The sequence below is a fragment of the Macadamia integrifolia genome, chromosome 1, assembly GCF_013358625.1.
Source record: "Macadamia integrifolia cultivar HAES 741 chromosome 1, SCU_Mint_v3, whole genome shotgun sequence".
NCBI lineage: Eukaryota > Viridiplantae > Streptophyta > Magnoliopsida > Proteales > Proteaceae > Macadamia > Macadamia integrifolia.
The window spans coordinates 11,143,026-11,166,013 of NC_056557.1; the positions used below are offsets into that span (position 1 = coordinate 11,143,026).

General features: G+C 40.2%; 2 protein-coding genes across 2 annotated transcripts; one reads left to right on the forward strand and one right to left on the reverse strand.

The window, feature by feature from the left end:
- Nucleotides 1-14,228: 14,228 nt before the first annotated feature.
- LOC122062313 lies at nucleotides 14,229-15,625 on the reverse strand. The gene is made up of 2 exons (XM_042625939.1): nucleotides 14,674-15,625; nucleotides 14,229-14,587 (listed from the first exon to the last, which is right to left on the reverse strand). The coding sequence occupies exons 1-2, from the start codon at nucleotides 15,623-15,625 to the stop codon at nucleotides 14,229-14,231; spliced, it is 1,311 nt and encodes a 436-aa protein (XP_042481873.1).
- Nucleotides 15,626-17,512: 1,887 nt separating this feature from the next.
- On the forward strand, nucleotides 17,513-19,443 carry LOC122062398 (probable leucine-rich repeat receptor-like protein kinase At1g35710). The gene is made up of 3 exons (XM_042626053.1): nucleotides 17,513-18,230; nucleotides 18,354-18,443; nucleotides 19,082-19,443. Exons 1-3 carry the CDS (start codon nucleotides 17,513-17,515, stop codon nucleotides 19,441-19,443), a joined length of 1,170 nt encoding a protein of 389 aa, XP_042481987.1.
- The last annotated feature ends 3,545 nt before the right edge of the window (nucleotides 19,444-22,988 follow it).

The following is a 22,988-nucleotide window of genomic DNA, read 5'->3' on the forward strand; positions in this document are numbered from 1 at the left end:
TTTTTTTATTATTCTCATCTATGAAGCAATTATAACCTCAGCCTACTCACTTGGAGAAGAAAAAAAAAAAAAAAAAAAACTTGCCTTGACAAAGTATGACTCGCCCAACTCATCAAGTTTAGAAAAAGGCAAGTCACGTCCAAAAACCTAATTTCCAACTATGCAAAGAAGCTCTTTTTATCATCTGCTCAAGGGAGGAGGTTGGCTAAACAACCCTTTGATTTTTATTTTTTCTTTAAAAAATTTACACAAGCAGTTGAAAATGTTACATGTAATAATCAAAATTGGGTTAGCAGTATTGTGTAAATATTCTATTTCTCTGTATGTAATATTATTAATTCCATCCATTATAATGGAATACATGTAGAGTTATATAACCTCACAAATAGCATTTCTAATTTATATATTCTCTAATTCAAATCAATGCGTGAGTGGCTATTATTACCTCAAATACGCATTTAATTGTATTTTTTCACTCAAAGATCATTTGCATTAAAGAAGAAAAAATATTTTTTCACTAAAAGATCATTTGCATTAAAGAAGAAAAAAAGAACTTATTAATCAAGCTAGATACACCAACATAAAAAAGACAATAACCCCCACCTTTGGCGAAGCCAACAACAGGGGGCCAGAAATCTCCTAACAAAAAATCAATTCCAAGAGATACTAAATCTCGGGATCATACACATTTCTAATCTAGAAAAGAAACTTGAGCAAATCACTTTCACGATGAGACAAGACGGTTAGACTTCCATTAAGCCTGCTCCCCATTATTTTTTCCCTTATCTTTTCTTTGCTTAACTTACTTGAAGCCATCAAGTTCTTCCCCTAATCTTGCTACCTCATCGATGATAGGAAACTTAGTGTACTTAACAATATAGCTCCTCTCTGAAAAGTACATTGCGTAACAGATTCTATCAAGTACTTTCTCCCCTCAAAGATCACACGACCTCCCTTAAAATTAGGGCCCTTTCCACGATTACCTAAAGTCTCACATCTCCCGTACATAAAAATGATCTCATCGTGTAAAGCAATTGTTGCCTTCCCACATCTATGTTGAATTTTCCCCTCTAGATAAGCATAAATTTCTACAAAGGTTTTTGACCTTTTAGGAGCAGTAAGAGATCTAATCTTCATTATAAATATCATAAAGAAGAAAAGTCTTTTTCTTTTACTTTTCCTCGGAGTACAAAATACAAACAGAATACCTTACTAAAGAAAATACATATTGAAAGCATACCTTATGGACCGTATAGCAGATTACTTTCTTCCTAATGAACTCAAAGCTCAACATTAGATGGGATTCAAGAGAGGGGGGGGGGGGGTGGCGCAAGAGAAAGAATTAAGATTAAGGGCGTGTGCGATGCCTCGACCAGCCTCCTGGCCCACCAGGACCTGGACCATCCCCGGGACCATACTGTGCAAGCTTCCGAAGAACCAAAAACTCTGTAACCAGAGCTCCATTATTCTTCACTTCAAAAAATTCAGGATCCAGTTTGGTGCTGGGACTGGTGGGATAGTCTCGAGCAGATGAAACTTGACAAAATGCAAGACAGATTGATAAAACAATCAAAGAGATGAAATATAAACGTTTCAGAGTAGCCATTACTGGTAAAGGATGATGATAAGCCAACTTAAAAATTCTTACACTATGAGGAAGAAGCTAAAGGAAGGCCATTTATAAGAATGGCTAAGAAGTCTTGGAAAGGGTCATTTATCTTCTGCAACTTCTTACTCCCCCGCTTTGTCAAGTGGACACAAAGTCTTGACCCCACCCCTAGGATGGTGGGTGAACCATACTTGATAAGTAGAGGAAAACTGGGTCAAGTTCATTTGTCATCTTTCTTTTTTTTCTAATTTGGAGGGGAGAAGAAGTCAAACTGTGCTTTACATGACCTTGGCCATATGGAAAGAAAGACAACACCACAATAATTTTAACACGTAGCCCAGTTGAAAGTGACCCAATGCGGTACCCCTTAGGGGGTGTTTGCTTCGGTAAATCAAATGGTGTATATATCGGATATGAATGTTAATCTTTTGATAGACATTTTTCTGAATTATGTTTCTTTCTGAAAAATCGTTTGGTTGCTTTGAGGTAGGGGTGTCAATCGATCGGTCCAGCTCGGTTTTGGTCCGGGTTGAGTCGATTTCGGTGTGGGAAAGCTGAAACCGAAACCAAACCAATAAGGAAATTCCGGTTTCGATTTGGTTTCGATTTTGATTTCGGTGCGGTTTGGTTTCGATTTGTCTTCGGTTTCTTAAATCGATTTGTAACCGGGTTGGTTTTGGTTTTTGGTCCAGTTTGGATTCGACTTTCAATACAAATGTATACAAAACTATGCAAATTTTGATTTTATTAATGAATTTTGGAGTGTTTTAATTTCTTACCGGTTTGGTTTCAGTTTCGGTCTGGGTTTTGAGCCGGTTTCGGTTTGGTTTTGGGTTCATCCGATTTTCGGTGCTGTTCGGTTTGGTTTTGGGGTTGCAATACTCCAAACCAAATGGAACCAATAAGGCTTCGGTTCGGTTTGGTCCGTGTTGTTATCGGTTTGGTCCGACCGGTTTTACCGGTTCGATTTAGGAATTGACACCCCTACCTTTAGGCTAGTACATGTTTCTCACGGGTTGAGATATTGGCTTCCGTAGAGAACTTCTTTCCGCTTTCTCCTTTTATATTAGGTGGTAAAAATGTTGCTCAAATATGAGTTTAGGTGTTGAGGTAAACTCAGATTTGGAACACATCCTTTGTAATATGGTCATTCATGGGAAGTAGGGTGCTCACTTATGAGGGTCAATCTAGTGGAACTAAATAGCTCCAAAAATTAAGAATTATCATTCTAAAGAATATCATCCCAAAGATTTACCGAACCAAACACCCCCTTATGACGCGAGCAAAGATCCAAATAGGTCCCAACTCTCGCCTTGGCCATTACCTTATAATTTTTACCCTAAAAGTTACATCCACAAAACCTTTCTTTTGGAATTAGGAGTAAGGGTGTCAAATCTTAATCAAAACAAAAAATCGAAATCAATTCCAAATCAAATAACTAGAATCAAATCGGATCGAATAGAATATGGTTACAATTTAGATCTAGAAAATAGAATTGAGCCGAGACATGGTTATTTTCTGGTTTCAGCGTAAGAATCAATGATTAGAATCAAAATTGAATCAGATTTGGATACCAATATATATTATAGTATACTAATATAATATAATAATAATATGTTATAATATATATTACTAATTTAGTTATAGATTTTATAATATTATTATGTTATAGTAGATTATAGATATATATATATATATATTATAAATCGAGTATCATAATTGTATCCAAACCATGAAAGAACCAAATTTAGGAACCGAATAAGAACTGGAACAGGACAAGTTAGGTATAAGTACTGATTTTCAGAACCGAAATGAGACTTGATCCTATTCTAGATCACACCAAAACTCCTTGAAATCACACCGAAACTGAACTATATACCTGGTTCTGGACCAATTTACACCCTTAACTCTTTTTTTTTTGGCTGAAAATTTACACCCTTAACTCGGAGTGGTAACCAGTGGTGTATCGAAATTGTCGCCACTTATTTTTTTCTCTTTTGTCTAGTTGTTAAAGATTTTCTGTAAAAAATGAAAACAAAATATTATTGGTGCAATTATGAAGAATATTTGTATTAATTCAATGTCTACCATAGCAAGTGCCCCCTTCTTAGGTCAATCCCAAGTAACCACCTCTAACTAGTTCAGTGCAGTCACCTTCATAGGAAAGAAGGAGAAAACAGCAAATGCGCCAAAAACAAATGGGCTTTCGCTTACAAATCTCCATGTTTTGGATCCTTTTCCCCTCATTTTCTTGCTTCCCTTCTGTTTTTGCTTGTTTCTCCCTTCACCCCATTTTCTTCTTCCTCCGACTTTTTTGCTTGTTTCTTTCCTTTCCCTTTATGGTTTTCTATCCTGCTTCGGGTTAGCTTACAATGGATAGGACCTTTGCCCTTTGTTTAGCCAGTTTAAACTTTGTCTATTGTATCTATTTTTTCGTTTAATTTTAATATATTTTTCATTCAACCAAAAAACAAAGAATATCTTAAAAGAGTATAACTTAGGAACAGTGAAACAATGACTTTTTTCCCTTTATTTTTTAAGAGTACTGATGAAGTACTTGAAATTTACTAATAAACACAACGCTTAACATTAAAAATAGAAATAAACAAAAATAAAGAAAACCATAGTGCAAAACTACGATAGAACATTTATCTTAAGCGTATCTCTTCTTCTTCCATTTTCCCTCCTTCCTTCCTTTCTTTCTTTGATATAAAAGATTTAGGATTTACGACCAGAAGAGGCGTGAGAGGGAGAAAGAGAAGGTTCACATTAAGGGTGCCCGCCGTTCATCCATCCGTAATCTGCAGGAGGCTTCCCTTTTTGAAGCTTCAAACTCTGATAGAGGTCTGGTATAATCCACTTTTACAAAATTGAAGTCTGGTTTGGTGCTGGCCAGAGAGGTGAAATAATCTCGGAATCCAATGCCGGCTCTAGAGGATGTTGCCGGAGAAGATGCAAGACAGATTGATAAAAAAATCATAGAAAGACAGATTGATAAAACAATCATAGAAATTAAATAAACCGATTCAGAGTTGCCGTCACTGGCTAATTAATTAGGATAATAAGCCAAAGTACAAAGATTTTCTTACAGGGTGGGAGAGTATCAGGACAGTTAGCATCCCACTCGAACTCAACCTCTAGAGTCATACTTATACTCAACAACCTCTCCTACATTGTAGGCATTTTCAGTGAGCACAAACTCTAGAGACTGATGACTAACAATCGTAGAAGGGGTCATGCAACTGTAGTGTTAGATCGGAGTTTCTGTAATGAGAAGTGGATAGACATGTTTAGAAATGTGAAGCAATGTGTATTGTTGTCTTCAGTATCAAATCATGCCCCTCTATTAGTTGTCTCTGATGATGTTCATAGGCCTACAAATATCCCCTTCCGATTCCATAGCTTTTGGATGGAAAATGATCAATTTATCTCCGTGGTTGAGGAAGCTTGGAAAACTCAGATAGGAGGTTATCCAATTTTCGTTTTGGCACAAAAATTAAAGCAGGTCAAGGAGAATTTAAAGGTTTGGGCGAGGGCTACCTTTCCTAACCTGAATGATGAGGTCGACAAGGCAATGCTGGAATTAAAGAAGGTTCAAGACATGATAGAGGTGGTTGGGATGAATGATGAATTATTTAATAGAGAGACAGATGCAAAAACAGTATTATTGAAGGCCAACCAAATGTACGAGAAGTTGTGGGCTGAAAAAGCCAAACTGAGATGGATGAAAAATGGAGACTATAACTCGAAATTTTTTTATCTTTCAGTGAAGCTTAGGAGGTTGAAAAATCAGATCACCTCCCTAAAAAAGGAAGTTGGAACATGGGTTTCAGACCAATAGGGAATATCGTCTTATGTCTCTGATTTTTTTAAGAAATTTCATGAGGCTGATGCAGTCACAGTTCATAATGACCTTCTTGATAATATTCCCAGGGTGTTGAAGGAGGAGGATGTGGCAGGATTGGAGACTGTCCCGAGTGGGGATGAAATAAAATAGGCTGTTTGGGATTTAGATCTTGTAAGCTCTCTAGGTCCTGATGGGTTGCCAGGCAGCTTCTTCAGGCGGTGTTGGGCCATTGTTGAGGATGATTTCTGTAGGGTAGTGAAGAAATTCTTTAAGGAAGGGCGGCTTCCTAAAGGAATAAACAATTGTTTTATTTCCTTGATCCCCAAAGTTGAGGGTGCGGCCTCTCTAGATAGGTTTCGACCTATATGCATAGGGAACTTTTATTGCAAAGTGATATCAAAAATATTATCTTCAAGATTACTTGTTGTTTTGCCTAAATTGGTCTTGGAAGAGCAAGGCACTTTCCAGCAGGGTAAGATAATTTTGACAAATATCAGCTTTGCTTCAGAACTATCAAATTTGATGCACTCTTCGGTTAGGGGTGGTGGAATGGGGCTGAAGCTCGATGTTCAAAAGGCATATGACTCTCTAGCTTGGGAATTTCTCTTTGCAGTTCTGAACAAATTTGGGTTCTCCTCCAGGTGGATTTCTTGGATTCACAACCTTTTAATATCTTCCAGAATCTCGATCTTGGTGAATGGTGGCCCGGTGGGGTTCTTTGGGGTTGGTAGAGGTCTCCGGCAAGGAGATTCTCTGTCTCCCTTTTTATTTATTCTAGCAGAAGAGGTTCTCTGTAGAGGTTTTAGAAGCCTGGTAAATGATGGTTTGATAAAATCTCTTCTTGGGCCTCGAGGTGTGTTAATTCCCTCCCATTTATTGTTCGCTGATGACATTTTCATTTTCATAAATGCATCTGCTCAGTTCGTCAAAAGTCTAAGGCCTTTCTTGATAAATATCAGGCTTTCTCCAGCCAAATATTTAATCTAGAAAAAAGTAGTTTGTTCTTTGGAAAAGTTGCCCTCCACAGGAAACGGGTTATAAGTAATTTTATGGGAATCCAATCTATGAGGCTGCCTACTAATTTTTTAGGTGTGGAGCTCTTCAAGGGGAGAGTTAAACGGGACCACATGTTACCTGTGATGGATAAAATCAAGAAGAGGCTGTCGGGATGGAAGGGAAGGCTTCTCTCGATGGCTGGTAGGGTGGAGTTGGTCAAATCAGTGATTTCAATCTTCCCTATTCATAATTTCGGGATTTACTGGTGGCCAGGAAGTTCTATAAAATTAGTAAAAAAGTGAATGCGAAACTTCATATAGTCCAATGACATGGAGACAGGGAAGAAGATAGTGGTGAAGTGGGATGAGGTATGTAAACCTACCAGGGAGGGCGGTCTTGGCATTAGGAGGTTGCGAGACGTTAATTTTTCCTGCCTTTGCAAATTAGCATGGCAAATTAAACATGAAAATTCTCTTATGAGCGTTTTCTTTTGTGCTCGTTTTTTGAAGGTTGATGGTTCGCTAAAAACTACCTAGCTCTCCTCTTTGATATGGCTTGGACTTAAAAATGTGTGGTGGTGGGTAGAGTCTCATGAGCAATGGACTGTTGGGAATGGTCAGAGGATAAATTTTTGAAAAGATAGTTGGCTAGGAAAGAAGCCTATTGAGGAGTTGTATGGCCTGCAGATAGGTCTCCTTGATTCAATGCAAGCAAAGGTATCCGATTTCATTTGCCAAGGTGAGTGGAATTTTCACTAGGTGAGTTCTGAATTTTTTCAAAATATCTTTGATCAGGCCAAGGAGATCATAATTTCAGATCTGGATGATATATGTCAATGGGAATTAAATTCCTCTGGAGCTTTTACAATAAAATCGGCTTGGGAGAAAGTAAGATGGGAATCGCCAAAGGTGGGGTGGTATTCATTGATTTGGAATTCTCACCTCCAACCTCGCCAATCTGTCTTTGGATGGAGAATGTTGAAAAACAAGCTAGCTACTAATGATAATTTGAAAAAGAGAGGGGTCCCATTGCCATCACAGTGCACTCTCTGTGGCATAGCAGAAGAGTCAAAAAATCATACCTTGTATGAATGCTCTTTTGCAAATTTCATGTGGCAGAAATTTTGTAGTTGTTTTGGGTTTATGTGGCCTGGATTTGAAGGGGTTGAAAGATTGATAGCTTGGTGGAAAGATCAAGCCAAGAAGACCACCTTTAAAGGGGTGTGGCTGAAGGGTTTTGTTCTGATCCCTTATTTCACTTGGTTGGAGAGGAATGGAAGAAAATTCGAAGGAACCTCTAAATCAAAAGAGCACTGTTTTGGCCAAGTGAAGAGCGAAATTAGCTGCCAAGGGCTGGTTCATTCAGGGGCGGCCATCTCAATTTTGGATCTTGTCACTGCAAGAAGCTTGGGTATTTTAGGGGTGCGGAGAAGGCCTCGGGAAATCTTCAATATTTTCTGGTGCCCTCCTAATTCAGGTTGGATAAAACTCAATTCGGATAGTTGCTCTATTGGTAATCCAAGGAAGTCTGGAGGAGGGGGAATCCTTCACAATGAAAAGGCAGAGGTAGTGGAAAATTTTAGAAATTTTCTAGGAACTCACACAAATTTTGAGGCTGAATTTCTGGTACTTATGATAGGGATTGAATTAGCTAAGCAGCACAATGTGAAACGGCTATGGATAGAATACGATTCAGTTGTAGTTGTGACTATATTTCAGAAGAGGCAAAGTCCGTGGATAGCTCAGCAAAGATGGATTAATTGTGTTTCCTATTTGGAGGATGCGGAATGGAAAATAACCCATTGCTATAGGGTAGCAAATTCAATGGCGGATTTTTTGTCAAAGTCAGCTGCTCGTTTTGAAGTGTTAGCGCCAATTTCAATTTGGCCAACTCTGGTCCAGATGGAATTAGTCATGGATGCATCGGGTCAGCCTAGGTTCAGATTTACCTAGGAATTTTTCCAAAATTTTTGTTTTGGTGAAGTTGTTAGTTGCTTAATTCTGCTAATGGCAATGCTGAAGGTGGAATTAATGCTTCTCCCTCTCTTCCTTTTGTGAGGGTTGGGTATTTCTCCCTCCCTCATCTGATGTACTATATTTGTTCTTTTTTCTTCTTTTAATATACATAACTTTTTAGAGAAAAAAAAAAACTCTAGAGACTGACTTGCAGTCCAAGACTACCTCATGAGACAACAGAATTGGAATAGGACTCTCATATGTGATAATAGACTTTCAGTCCATTACTCACATATGTTAACAGAGTCATACCCTATTACTATTAGAGTTTGAGTTTCCCACATGTGATCATAGAGTTTGCCTATAACTTAATAACTGTAATCTCTATATAAAAGCACAATTGTACACTCATTAAAGTTAATGCCAATATACTACTTTAACATGGTATCAAGAGCATCATAAGCTCCACTGAGCACCTCTCTCATCACCACGCACTCCTCTCTATCTCCCACAGCCCATGACCTCTCTCTCTTCCTTTTCAGAAAAAAAAAAAAAAAAAAAACAAAGAGAACAAGTCCCTTTCTCCATCTCCACTTCCCGTTTTATTTTCCCAAAGACATTCTCTCCTCTTCCCTCAAACACAAAACAAAAAAAAAAAAAACAAAAGAAAAAAAACAAAGCAAAACGCAAAACCAACCCACATCCTTTCTCTCTCCTATTCTCAAAAAAAAAAAAGCAAGCCTAAAACCCCAACCTGCGTTTCTCCCCTTTTCCCCTCATATGCCTTTTCTATTCTCCAATCCCTAATGACCGAACCACCTCCTCCCTCTTCTACCATGGCCGAACCATCCCCACCTCCCACATCCCTCTTTGGTGTTCATCATATGATATCTCTAAAGCTTACATCTAAGAACTATATTTATTGGCGCACACAGGTCGTACATTATCTCACTGGCCAATGCCTATTCGACTATGTCACCGGTGACTATCGTTGCCCTCAAGATCCTATCAAAGCCAAGGCATAGCGTGAACAAGATGCTTCTATTATGAGCCTTCTCATCACTCTCTCTCTCTGAAGAGGCCTTTTCGTTAGCAATTGGACGGACTACTAGCAAAGAGATTTATGATGCACTCCATACGGCATTCAGTTATCTGTCTACAGCCAGGATTTTGTCTATCAACGTCTCCCTTCAAAATCTGGTTCACAAACCAAATGAGACCATTACTCAATTTCTCCATCGAGCCAAGCATCTCTCTGATGAGCTAGCAGCTGCAGGGAAGCCCCTCCCAACGAAAGACTTTAACATCCACTTCTTCTGGGCCCTACGCATTGAATATCAAGCATTTACTTCCATTATGATGGCATAAAAGGAGCCCATCTCCTACACCAACATGCATGGTCTCCTTATGAGTCATAAGAACCTTCTCCACTCACGCCTTCCCATTGTTGATCCTGCCATCGATGCATCAGCCAATGTCACTCACCAAGGTCGTGGCCCTCCTTCCACTAGTGGTCGTGGTACAGGCTAATCCAAAGGCTGTGGTCGTGGTTGTGCTAGTGGATTTGGCCGCTCTAATGCATTCGCTCACAATCCATGCATAATCTGTGGATGCACTAATCATCAAACACACTTCCTGCTACCGCCCACAGGGACCACCAGAGCCGCCATTCTACCGATCCCTCCCCATCCCTACAATCGGCCAGCACCTCAACCCAATGCCTACCATACTACACCCTTCCCTACCTCTCAACCTCCTACCATCATGCCACCACCCCATCACCCCACACCTCCACAATCCTTCACTACCTCTTGGATCCCTGATACTGGAGCCACCCACCATTCCACCCCTGACTTAACCCAATTCTCCACCTACGATCTATACACAGGTAATAACCAACTCGTGGTTGGTAATGGTAAGGGCCTTCCTATATCTCACATAGACACTACTTCAATCTCATCTCCCTCTCATTCCTTTTCTCTTTCTAATGTTTTACATGTTCTCACTCTCACTTGTTCTTTGTTATTTGTTCAACAGTTTTGTCGTGACAATAATGTTTACTTTGAGTCTCACTCTTCTTTTTTCTTTGTGAAGGATATGAAGACCAAGCAAACCCTCTTCATTGGACATAGTAAGAACAGTCTCTATTCCGTTCCAGTGTCACCTTATGCCAATCTGGTCTCTGCCTCATCTTTCAGTCTCTGGCATCATCTCTTAGGGCACCCTCATGAACGTGCGCTTCGTTTTATGTTACTTGGTCATCAGCTCGTGAAGTCTCCTTCTTTATGTTTTGCTTGCCAAATGGGAAAAGCTAGTAGATTGTCACTATGTGAAACTAGTTCTCGTAATTCCGCTCCTTTGGATTTGGTTTTTAGTGATGTATGGGGCCCCCACCCCATAGTTTCTTCGAATGTGAATAGTTATTTTTTGTTGATGATCATATTAAATATATTTGGTTTACTGCTTTAAAGTTGAAGTTTGATGTTTACTCTGCCTTTTGTACTTTTCAGGCATTGTGGAACGTTAGTTCTCTTGCTCCATCAAGGCCATTCAAACTGATTGGGGGGAGAATTCCGTACTCTCCCATCTTACTTTGTCAAGTTGGGCATCCAACATAGGTTATCTTGCCCTCATACTCATGTGCAACAGGGAACAGTTGAACACCGTAATAGGCACATTGCTGAAACTGGGATTACCCTACTATCCCATGCAGTTGTTCCCTAGGCTTATTGGGATTATGCATTTGAAACCGCAGTCTTTCTCATCAATCGCATGCCTTCCTCTATCACAAGTAACAAATCCCCCCATCCGTTAGTTACAGGCAATTCTTCGGACTACTCTTTTCTAAAAATCTTTGGATACCTTTGCTATCCATGGCTCTGTCCTTACAATCTTTTTTTTTTCGCTAAAAGATCATGTATATTAAGAAAAAGTAAAAAGAACAAGAAATATGATACAAAGAAAGATGTGGGATTTGAAAACCACACCTCTACATAGGATGAAGAGGGGACGCACACTATCCACCTTCGGCATGGCCATCAGTAGAAAGAGGCGACCACCTAAACAACCATCACCTAAAAAGGGGAAAATTTACCCTAACACATTCTATATCTAGGACAACCACAGGCATTCATGTCTAAGTCCCTCTTCACCAAAGGCGACCAAGATGTAACCAGAGACGAGATCTCAAAACGAGTCACTGATTTGGAAAGGAAATCAGCAACAAAGTTTGCCTCACGGAAACAGTGAGTTATCTTCCATTCCACTTCTACCAAGTAAGACATGCAGTTTATCCATTTCTGGTATGCTACCCAAGGAGGTTTTTTCTTTTGGAAAAGAATAACCACCGCCGTCGAATCACATTCAATCCAAAGGCGGGGGATGCCGAGTTGTTGCACCACCTCAAGACCAATCATTACAGCTAGGAATTCTACCTCAAGATTTGTTCGAGTTCCTAGGAAATTATGAAAGTTTCCCACTACTTCAGCCTTCTCGTTTCTTAGAACATCCCCTACACCAGATTTTCCTGGGTTACCAATTGAACATCCATCGGTGTTAAGTTTAACCTAGTCTGGTTGAGGGGGACACCAATAAATTTCAAAATTTTCATGGAGCCTATGCCTTACACCTGGAAAGCCCAATCTCCTAGCATTTAAAAGATCTATAACGGATAGAAGCGAACCTGAAAGCACCAATGATTGGGAGCTAATATCATTTCTCAACAAATCAAAGCATTGATTAGTAGAGGTAGCCACTCCATCATATTTTCTTCTATTCCTTTCCAGCCACAAGAAATAAGGAATTAAAACAAAACCCTTCAGCCATACACTCTTAAAGGAGAGCTTTGAAGCTTGATCCTTCCACCAAGCCATCAAGCGGTCAATACCATCAAAACCAGGCCAATTAACTCCAAAGCACCCACAAAACTCCTGCCATAGATGAGCTGCAAATGAGCACTCGAAGAGAGAACGATTTCTAGATTCCTCATCAATGCCGCACATATAGCAAACCGAGGGCAGCTTAATTCCACATTTTTTGACATTGTCATCAGATGGAAGTCTATTTTTGATCATTCTCCAACCAAAATTCGATTGCCTTGGCTGAAGTTGGCACTTCCAAACCAAAGAGAGCCACGCCACTTTTGGAGATTCCTTCCTCACCTTATCCCAGGCCGATCTCAAGGTAACAACACCTGAAGACGTCGGTCCCCAATGATATTTGACTTCTAAGGAAGAGATCCTGATGCTCTTAGCTTGATTAAAAATTTTCTCAAAAAATATGGATTCAGGATGGGGGAAATTCCACTCACCTTGTCTAATGAAATCTGAGACCCTTGCCTATAGAGAATAGGAAAGACCCAGTTGCAGATCAGCAAGCTCTGCAATAGATTTATTTCCCAACCAGCTATCTATCCAAAATTTAATTTGATGACCATTTCCAACAGTCCACTGCTCCTGAGATTCCATCCATTTCCAAACCTTTTTGAGACCAGGCCAAATAGAGGATGAGAGGTGACCAGAGGTCAGAGATCCGTCAGACTTCAAGAATCGGGCACGAAGAAAAGAGCTCATCAATGTTTTTTCATGTTTAATTTGCCATGCTAGCTTACAGAGGTAGGCAAAGTTAACATCACGTAACCTCCTTATTCCTAGGCCTCCCTCCCTCTTGGGTTTGCAGACTTCGTCCCACTTTACAACAATCTTTTTCCTTGATTCCATATCTCCTGACCAGATAAAGTTACACATCCACTTCTCTACCTGTTGAATACCAGACCACCAATATATTCCAAAATTATGAATCGGAATACTAGAGAAAATTGATTTTACAAATTCCACCCTTCCCGCCATGGAGAGCAGTCTACCCTTCCATCCAGACAACCTTCTCTTGATTTTATCCAAGAGGGGCAGCATGTAATCTTTTTTAGCTCTGCCCTTAAAAAGCTCAACCCCCAAATATTTTGTAGGAAAACCGGCAGGAGCAATACCCAGGTAGTCACTTATAAAGTGTTTTCTGTGAGGAGCAACACTCCCAAAGAAAATACTGCTTTTATCTAAGTAAATTTCTGACCTGAGAAGGCCTACTATTTAACCAGAAAAGCATGAATATTTTTTATATATTTGACCGAGGCATTATAAAAATAAAGATGTCATCGGAAAATTATAAGTGAGTGGGAGTGGACGCACCTTGAGGACCTGGGAGGGGTTTTATCGTCCCCTTTTGAGTCAAACCACTCAAACCTCTACAAAGCACCTCCTCTGCTAAAATAAAGAGAATAGGGGATAAAGGATCACCTTGGCAAAGACCACGACCCACCTCAAAAAAACCCACAGGACCTCCATTTACAAGCACAGACACCCGAGAGGAAATCAGGATTTGGTAAACCCAAGAGATCCAACTTGTAGAGAAACCGAACTTCTTCAAAGTGGCGAACAAAAAATCCCAGGATAAGGAATCAAAAGCCTTCTGAATATCCAACTTCAGCCCCATACCTCCACCCCTTACCATAGTGTGCATCATATTGGCGAGCTCAAGATGCCATGCAAATATTTGCTGAAATGATTTTACCTTTCTGGAAAGCGCCTTGCTCCTCAGAGATCAAGCGAGGTAATAAAACCTGAAGTCTAGATGCCATTATCTTAGTCAAAACCTTGCAGAAAAAATTCCCCATACATATGGGACGGAACCTATCGAGGGAAGCTGCCCCTTCAACCTTAGGAATGAGAGATATGAAACAATTATTGATCCCTTTAGGAAGTTGACAAGCCTAAAAAAAAATTTTAATAGCCCTGCAAAAATCGACCTCAACTATAGGCCAGCATTTTCAAAAGAAGCTGCCAGGAAAGCCATCTGGACCAGGTGAGCTAGCTGGGTCCAGGTCCCACACCGCCTGCTTGATTTCATCCCTGCTCGGAACAAACTCCAGAACCGCCACATCATCCTCTTCCAACACTCTTGGAATATTTTCTAACAAGTCATTGTGAATAATGGTTTCAGTAGCCTCGTGAAACCTCTGATAAAATTCAGAACTATAAGAAGCAATGTCACTCTGGTTAGAGACCCATGAGCCGTTCTCCTTTCTCAAAGTGGTGATCTGGTTTTTTGCACGTCTTAATTTCACAGATAGATGAAAAAATTTGGAGTTACAGTCTCCTTCTTTTATCCATCTCAATTTTGCCTTCTCTGCCCATAGCTTGTCATGCAACTGACTAGCTTTCAACAAAGTAGTCTTTGCATCTGCTTCTTTTTGAACAATTCATCTGTCATACCAGCTACATCAATCATATCTTGAACCTCCTTGAGGCCCAACCTTGCCTTCTCGAGCTCATCGTTCAAGTTAGGAAAAGTAGACCTCGTCCATGGTCTCAACGACTCTTTAACTCTTATTAATTTGGATGCCAAGATGAAAATAGGGTCACCACCAAACTGATCTCTCCAAGCATCCTCCACAACCGAAATAAAACTTTCATTTTCCATCCAGAAACTGTGGAAACGAAAGGGGGAATTTCTAGGCTTTGGAATATCGTCTGAAGCTATTAATAACGGGGCATGGTCAGACGCTGAGGACACCAAGACCCGCTGCTTTACATTCTTCAAGAAATCAAGCCACTTCTCATTATAAAAGGAGCGATCCAGAATTGCCCTCACATTGCCTCGACGACGATTATTTGACCAAGTAAATTTCTTTCCCAGAGAGGGAACAGGAAGAAGCTCTCTCCCATCAACCATGGCCTGAAATTTCGCTGCCGATCCAAGATTAAAAGCTCCAAGGCCTAGCTTCTCATGAGAAGCTAGAGTGGCATTGAAGTCCCCAATTACTAACCAGGGGATAAGAGTGGACAACTGCAACCCCAGCTCTAACAACAAATTCCTGCGAATAACTTTAAAAGATCCAGCATGGACGAAAGATAGACCTATCTTGCTACCAGACCAATCGCAGAGAATGGAAATAGATTGATCCGAAGAGGCAAAGACTACAGGGCGGGGTAAACCAATCTTCCATATAATCCATAAGTTAGGAGCTTTACTCTGCCTAGTGTTATGGATGAAATCTATTGCATATCCCAATTTATTAAAAAATAAAGAAGGAAAGTCACTTACTTGAACCATTGGTTCAGCTAAGCACAGCACATCTGGAGAATGCTCTCTCAAAAACAAGCAAAGGGCCCTTTTACCAGTGGCCTTCCTCAGACCCCGAATGTTCCAAAAAAGAACATTCATTGATCACTGTTTTGATGTGGTGCCCTTTCCAGTCTTCTTAGACTGACCACCTTTTTTCTTCTGCTTTCTGCCCACGACCTTTACTGCTGCGTTTTTCTCTCTCATAGCTGCTTCCCTGTCAGTTAGGCCTACTTCATGCACAATAGAGACCATGCCCCTTGAGCAATCTGCTACTGGCAGAGATGAGACAATGTTTTCCTCACGAGATGCCTCTTGGACTGGCAGCTGACGGTGAGATAGAGAAGCACCACCACGACCCTGACCCTGTAAGGAGATCGGTCTTCTAGGCCAAGAGAAGTATCTAAGCTGGTTAGTCCTCCAGCGTCTGTCCATGCGGCCAGAATGTTGACACCAGGGGCGATCAAGTTTGGTTAGAGGATCTCCGAGTCTATACCATTGAGTCCTGGACCAGAGAAGGAGGCCACCACCGGTGCCAGCTTCAGGCTAATAACGGTGCCTTGGAAGGCATGGTGGCCGTCGGAATGGAAGAAGATAGTTTACAAAAGACTTTGACCACTTGGAAACAAAGGTAGTCTAGTGCCTATCATCAAGTGGGAAACGTTTATTGAAAGAATAGACTTTCACGGTGCAAGAATAATCCGAACAAGAATAATTTAGGCAGAAGCAAAGACTTTGAACACCTCTTAAGAAAAGTGCATTTTTAGTGACAGACAGATAGGCATTAAGAAAGAACCATCCATGCTTGTATGGATGAAAAAATGTGTTAGTCTAATTGGCAATCACTAGGCTATGTTTGGTAGGCAAGAGAAGAAAAGAAAAGAAAAGAAAAGAAAAGAAAAAAGAATCAAAAAAAGAAAAGAAAAGAAAAGAGAAGAAAATAAATGAAACGGTGAGAAAATAAAAAAAGTATATATGTTTAGTAACCAAGAAAAGAAAAAAATTCAAAAAATTTTAAATTTTATGAGAGATATGAACACATAGGAAATCATTGTGTAATCATTCATTTTTTGTCTTATTATGTTTTCAAATTTTCTCATGTTTTCATGTGTTTTATGCAAAAAAAACTTTTTTTTAGGAAACAAAAGAAAATTTCATAATTCTCAAGGGGAATTTTGAATTTCAAATGTTGAAGACAGACCAAGTGCAAAGAGAATTTCTTAAACCAATCTTTTCTTTTCTTTTCTTTTCTTCTCTTGGCTACCAAACACAGCCTAAGGTTACATTTGTATTTCCATAAAATATTTTATAGGATTTGGTAAAAATCATATAGTAATTGAAAGAAAAAAATATTATTTTGTTAATGTATAATGCAAAAAAGTTAGAAAACATCCATTTCAAAATCTATTATGATGTTATTCACCTAAAATAATGATGATATCTTGAGCATTTGAACCCTTGACAGGTGGCACAATGGAGCTGGACTTTAATGTCTTTTGTTTTATTTGGAGATTCAAAATTATCTTCTCATCATATAGCTTGTGAAAAATGGTAAAATTCTATATGATGTATTCATTTAGATGATAAAGTATTTTTTACGGGTATTAGGATAACCTAGTGGTGGTAGTTTTGGCTTGTCTAGTCGGCACCCAAGATTTATTCTATACTCACCCGTGGGTTGCCCAGATGGTTAGAGCAAACTGGTGATTTTGTGGATTAGACATACGGTCTCAGGTTCGATTCCTCATCCGTGCATCTGCGATTTAAGTGGAGATCATGGCGATGGGTTACTGTGCTAGTCTTCTTGAGGATTAGTTGAGGTGTGGACATCTTGGTTAAAAAAAATAAAAAATAAAAAGAAGCCAATACCAATATGATACATTCTATCGATACCAATACTTGAAACCATGGTCTGAAGGGTTGGAATGGATCAGACGCAACCAAGTGGGCCCCTGACAAGTTGCTATGCAAATTTTAAATGCTTTTTACATGGCACTGTCGGCTGACGATATATCATTTTTGCACTATAAGGCTCCCATTACTCGTCAATCGCTGAAGGCAACCAGAAACATGGCTTCCTGCAACCCATCTATACTGGAATCTCTCTCCTTAAGTCTCCTATCCTTCCTGTTCTTTACTTTGCTCCTTGCTTCTTTAAACTTCTACGCCTTGAATTCCATCAGCACTGGCACTGTCGACCAAGCTGATGCTCTCCTCAAATGGAAAGCTACTCTCAACAACCAAAGCCAATCTGTTCTCCATTCATGGACACTACTTCATCGTAATGCCACCAATTCCTCTCTGCGATCTCACCCGTGGTGCAGTTGGATTGGAATTGCTTGTGATCAAAGGGGTATCATCACTGATATTAACTTACCAAGTATGGGCTTGCAAGGTATGGTGAATAACTTCCCCATCCCATCATTTCCTGCTCTTACAACTCTGAATCTTACTAATAATAAATTTCTTGGCACTGTTCCATCCAACATTGCTAACCTTTCGGTTATCAACTACCTCGATCTGTCCATGAATCAGTTCTCTGGATTAATTCCATATGAAATCTGCTTACTTACCAGTCTTAAAATCTTGTTTCTTGACCAGAATAATTTCAATGGATCAATACCAAACAGAATGGGTAGATTGAAAGACCTAACCATTCTGGCCTTATACTCCAACAACCTCTCTGGTTTCATACCTGAATCTCTAGGTAATTTGAGCAGTCTACAGCATATTTATTTGTACCAAACCAATATTATTGGTTCAATCCCTACATCTATTGGTAAGTTGAGAGATCTGTCCATTCTATACCTGTACCAAAATCAACTTTCAGGTACCATTCCTCAGGAAATAGGAAATTTGAAAAAGCTCAATTCGTTAAGCCTGGAAAGTAATAATCTTGTTGGAGTACATGGTCAGAACGGTAAGATTTTTCAATCTTCCCATTCCATAAGGTATCGATCCATTACAAGATTTTAAGACTAGTAAGTAAGCAGATTTCAAATGGAACTAAGCCAGAGAAATTCATGGACTGATCAAGGTAGTTGATAACAGAAAGGTTAGCAATGTTGGATGGAACAGTGCCAAGAAATGTATTATTAGTGAGATCAAGACGTGTAAGAGCAGGAAATGAAAGAAAGGGAAAGTAGTAATCATACCTTATAAGCCCATACTCGGTAAGTTAATTTCAGTGATGATTCCCCTTGGATTGCAAGAAATTCCAATCCAACCGCACCACGGGATAGATCGCAGAAAGGAATTGGTGGCATTAGAATCAAGTAGTGTCCATGAATGGAGAACAGATTGGGTTTGGTTGCTAAGAATAGCTTTCCATTTGAGGAGAGCATCAGCTTGGTCTGCAGAACCAATACTAGTGCCAGTGGTGATCGAACTGGAGGCAAAGGGGTAGGAAGAAGCAAGAAGCAAAGTGAGGAACAGAGGAAGGATAGGGAATGATATCGGTTGCAAAAATTCATGTTGGTAGTTGCCATCAGCGATTGAAGAGTACCCACCCGTGGGTTGCCTAGATGGTTAGGGTGAACTGGGGATTGTGTGGATTAGGCACACGGTCTCAGCTTCGATTCCTCATCTGTGCATCTATGATTCAATTGCATGGTGAATTTTCAACCTGGGGACAGTGCCAAAACCTGCAAGCTCTACGGATGGCAGGGAATAATATTACTGGTAAGATACCTCTGGAGCTTGGGATGCTAACTCAATTGCATTTTCTTGACCTTTCTTCAAATCACCTGTATGGAGACATTCCTAAGGAATTTGGTGAGTTGACATCTTTGCTAAATCTCAGTCTGAGTGGAAACCAACTTTCTGGCAGTTTACCATTAGAAGTTGGAAGACTATCCAGCCTAACAAATCTTGATTTGTCATCAAACAGTTTGAGTGGAAAAATACCAAAAGAAACTTGAATGGAAATATTCCAATTCAAATTGGAAACTTGAGGCCCATTTGATAACGTAACCAGAAATGTGTTTCTGTGTTTTCTTGTTCTCAGAAACAAAGAAACGGCATAAATACCGTTTAGTAAATGTGTTCTGTTCCACTTGTTTCTTGAAACATAAATTGAAGTTTATAACAATTTATGCTTCAAGAAACATGAATGACGAAACAAGTTTTACTTGTTTGGCTCGTTTCTCGAAACAAAAATGGGGCACAAAAAATCGATATTGAAGACGGAGTTTCGCATCACTACAATCACCACCGTCTCCGACTAGCTCCGTCTACAGAGTTCCTCTCCATCTTGTCAGCCGTTGTCGATTTGGGTTTCTTAAACTCCAACATGAGGACTCTGATCTTGGTTGCAGATTTCAACAAAGAGACAAGGAATTGAGGCTTCGAGTTTGTCTCAGAATGGTTGAATTCAAGTGACGAAGGCTCGAGCGGCACAAGCCTTCCTTTAAAGAACAGATCGTCGGAAGGTGAGAGCGAAGGGTCCACGTCCAGGTCCGTTCTCCTATCACTCGACCCAGAAGACACCTTGAAGTTGAACTCCTCTCCATCAATTCCCACAGATTCCGATGAGGCACTGTCATCTTCCTCGTCGACTCCGCTGCTGTTATTGTGTTCATCTCCACCTTCACCATCGTCGTCTTCGGGCACCATAAACTCCATGTCGAAGAAGGAACCATCATCGCCATCTTCCTCCGTTTCCACCGCCGGTTGCGGCTAAAGAGTGGTGGATATGGTAGTGGTGCCAGTTATGGTGCGTTCATTATTTCCGATAACTCCACCACCGTTCCAGTACTCGAGCAAGCTAAAAACTTCCATGGTTGGGAGAGCCAGAGCAAGAGTGAGTGTAGTGGATTGGGGAAGAGGGTTCTGTTTAGGTTTAAGAGCGAGAAAGCGAAGATGAAAAGGGCCAGATGTGTGAAAAGAAGGCTTATCAAACGGAAACAAGGTTTATCAAACACCCAAAATTCTGTTTCTGTTCCCAGAAACGGAAATTTCTGTTTCTGTTCCCAGAAACGGAAATTTCTGTTTCTGTCGTTTCTTGAAACAGAAACAGCAGAAACGTTATCAAACGGGCCCTTGGTTTAGATTCAACTTCTATTGGATCTTAGTCAAAACAGGCTCAATGGAGAGATACCGTCACAGTTTCAAAAATTACAGAGCTTGGAAAAGTTAAATATATCCTACAATCAACTCTCAGGTACCATTTTTCTGCATTCGATGGAATGTCTAGCTTAACATCCATTGATATATCTTACAATGAGTTTGAGGGTCCACTTCCAAACAACATAGCCTTTCAAAATGCTATAATAGAAGATTTAAGAAACAACTCGGCACTCTGTGCCAGTGCAAGTGGTCTGGAACCTCACAAATCCTCTTTTTCAAAAGGTGAAAATGCAAAACCAGACCACAAAATCCTGATTGTTAGTATGGTTCCATTGTTATGTGTGCTATTTCTCTTGTTTGCTTTTGTTATCACTTGTGTTGTCTACCACAGTGTAAGAGTCGTCGAGACAAAGCAAATTACACCACCAAGTGATATGGATTTATTTTCAATATGGAATTGTAGAAACGCAACCCTAAAATGATGCAGAAGATAATGGAAAAACAAAACAAACAATGCACACAGATTTTACGAGGTTCGGCAAGGTTGCCTACGTCCCCGGTGAGATGAGATCCTGCTTCACTATCAATGGAGAATAGGGTTACAGCACTCGTCCTCATGCCTTTCAGTATTACTTGCATTACAAAGAAAGAAACCCTCACTACAAATATATAGCGAAAAAATCCTAATCCGAAAAGTACACAATTGCCCTCAAATAAAAAATTCAAGCGGGGGGGCTGCGTCCCCCTACACCCCTTGCTATGCAGGGGGGCCTCCTGCCCCCTTGCAACCCCCACTGCCCACTAACCGGCTAGTGGGACTGCCGTCTTGCCTGTCTAGGTGCTGCACCAGTACTCCCTGGATTAAACTGCGACGAAATACAAGACATCATACACCAAAAATCTCCACCTTGGCTTGAATTCTGTCGAACCTCCTGTAAAGATAACTTGTAGACGTCTTTATCATTGTACCTCGTTAGAGGTACAAACCCGCACCTGTTTGGTGCGTCCCTCATCTTCAACAATGAGTAATATTAATCAAGTCCAAATAGGACTCGAACTTCTCTATAGTAACTGGCTTTGTAAATATATCTGGAGGATTGAGATCTGTATGAATTTTTCTCAAGTGAATACTACCTTCTGACACAAGCTCCCTGATCTTATGAAATCTCACATCAATATGCTTTGTCCTTGCATGAAACACCTGATTCTTTGCAAAATGTATGGCACTCTGACTGTCACAATGTAACACTGTACCTCCTTGCTCCAACCCCAACTCATGAACCAGTCCAGCCAACTAGACTCCTTCCTTGGTAGCCTCAACTGCTGTCATGTACTCTGCCTCTGTAGTGGACAATGCAATTGTAGACTGAAGCATGACCCTCCATAATATAGGTCCACCAGCCAATGTAAACACATACCCTGTAGTAGACCTCCTCTTGTCTAAATCACCAGCATAGTCAGAATCAACATAACCTGTCAATTCTGTAGAACTTCCCTTACCACTGAACATAACACCTATATCTTTAGTCTTGCTCAAATATCTAAAAATTTACTTAATTGCATTCCAATGCTTCTTCCCTGGATTACTCATGTATTTGCTAACAACACTGACTGCATGAGACACATCGGCCTGCTACAAACCATAGCATACATGAGACTCCCAACTACACTAGCATAAGGGACTTGAGACATCTGTTCCACCTCCTCATGTGTTGTAGGGAATTCCCTTTCAGATAACTTGAAGTGGCCAACTAACGGAGTGCTAACCGGCGTAGCCTTTTCCATATTGAAACGCTCTAGCATCTTTTCCATATACCTCTTCTGAGTTACCCAAAGTTTACCTGCATTTCTATCTCTAAGGATTTCCATGCCAAGAATCTTCTTAGCGGCGCCAAGATCCTTCATCTCAAATTCAGCACTCAACAAAGACTTGAAAGAGACTATATCATGTTTGTTCTTTGCAGCAATGAGCATGTCATCAACATAAAGCATCAAAAAAATAATGGAATTATCACTTGACACTTTATAATAAACACAACTATCATACTCACTTCTTGTGTAGCCAATCTTCATCATATGGGAATCAAAGCGCTTGTACCATTGCCTAGGAGATTGCTTAAGGCCATAAAGCGACCTCTTAAGCAGACAAACATGGTCTTCCTTTCCCTGCACCTTGAAACCTTCAGGCTGCTCCATGTAAATCTGTTCCTCCAAGTCACTATAAAGAAATGCAGTTTTCACATCAAGTTGTTCAAGCTCTAAATCATATATGGCCACCAAAGCAAGTAGTACCTTGATCGAAGTGTGTTTCACCACTGGAGAGAATATTTCATTGTAGTCTATCCCCTCCTTCTGTGCATAGCCCTTGGCTACAAGTCTGGCCTTATACCTTTCACGC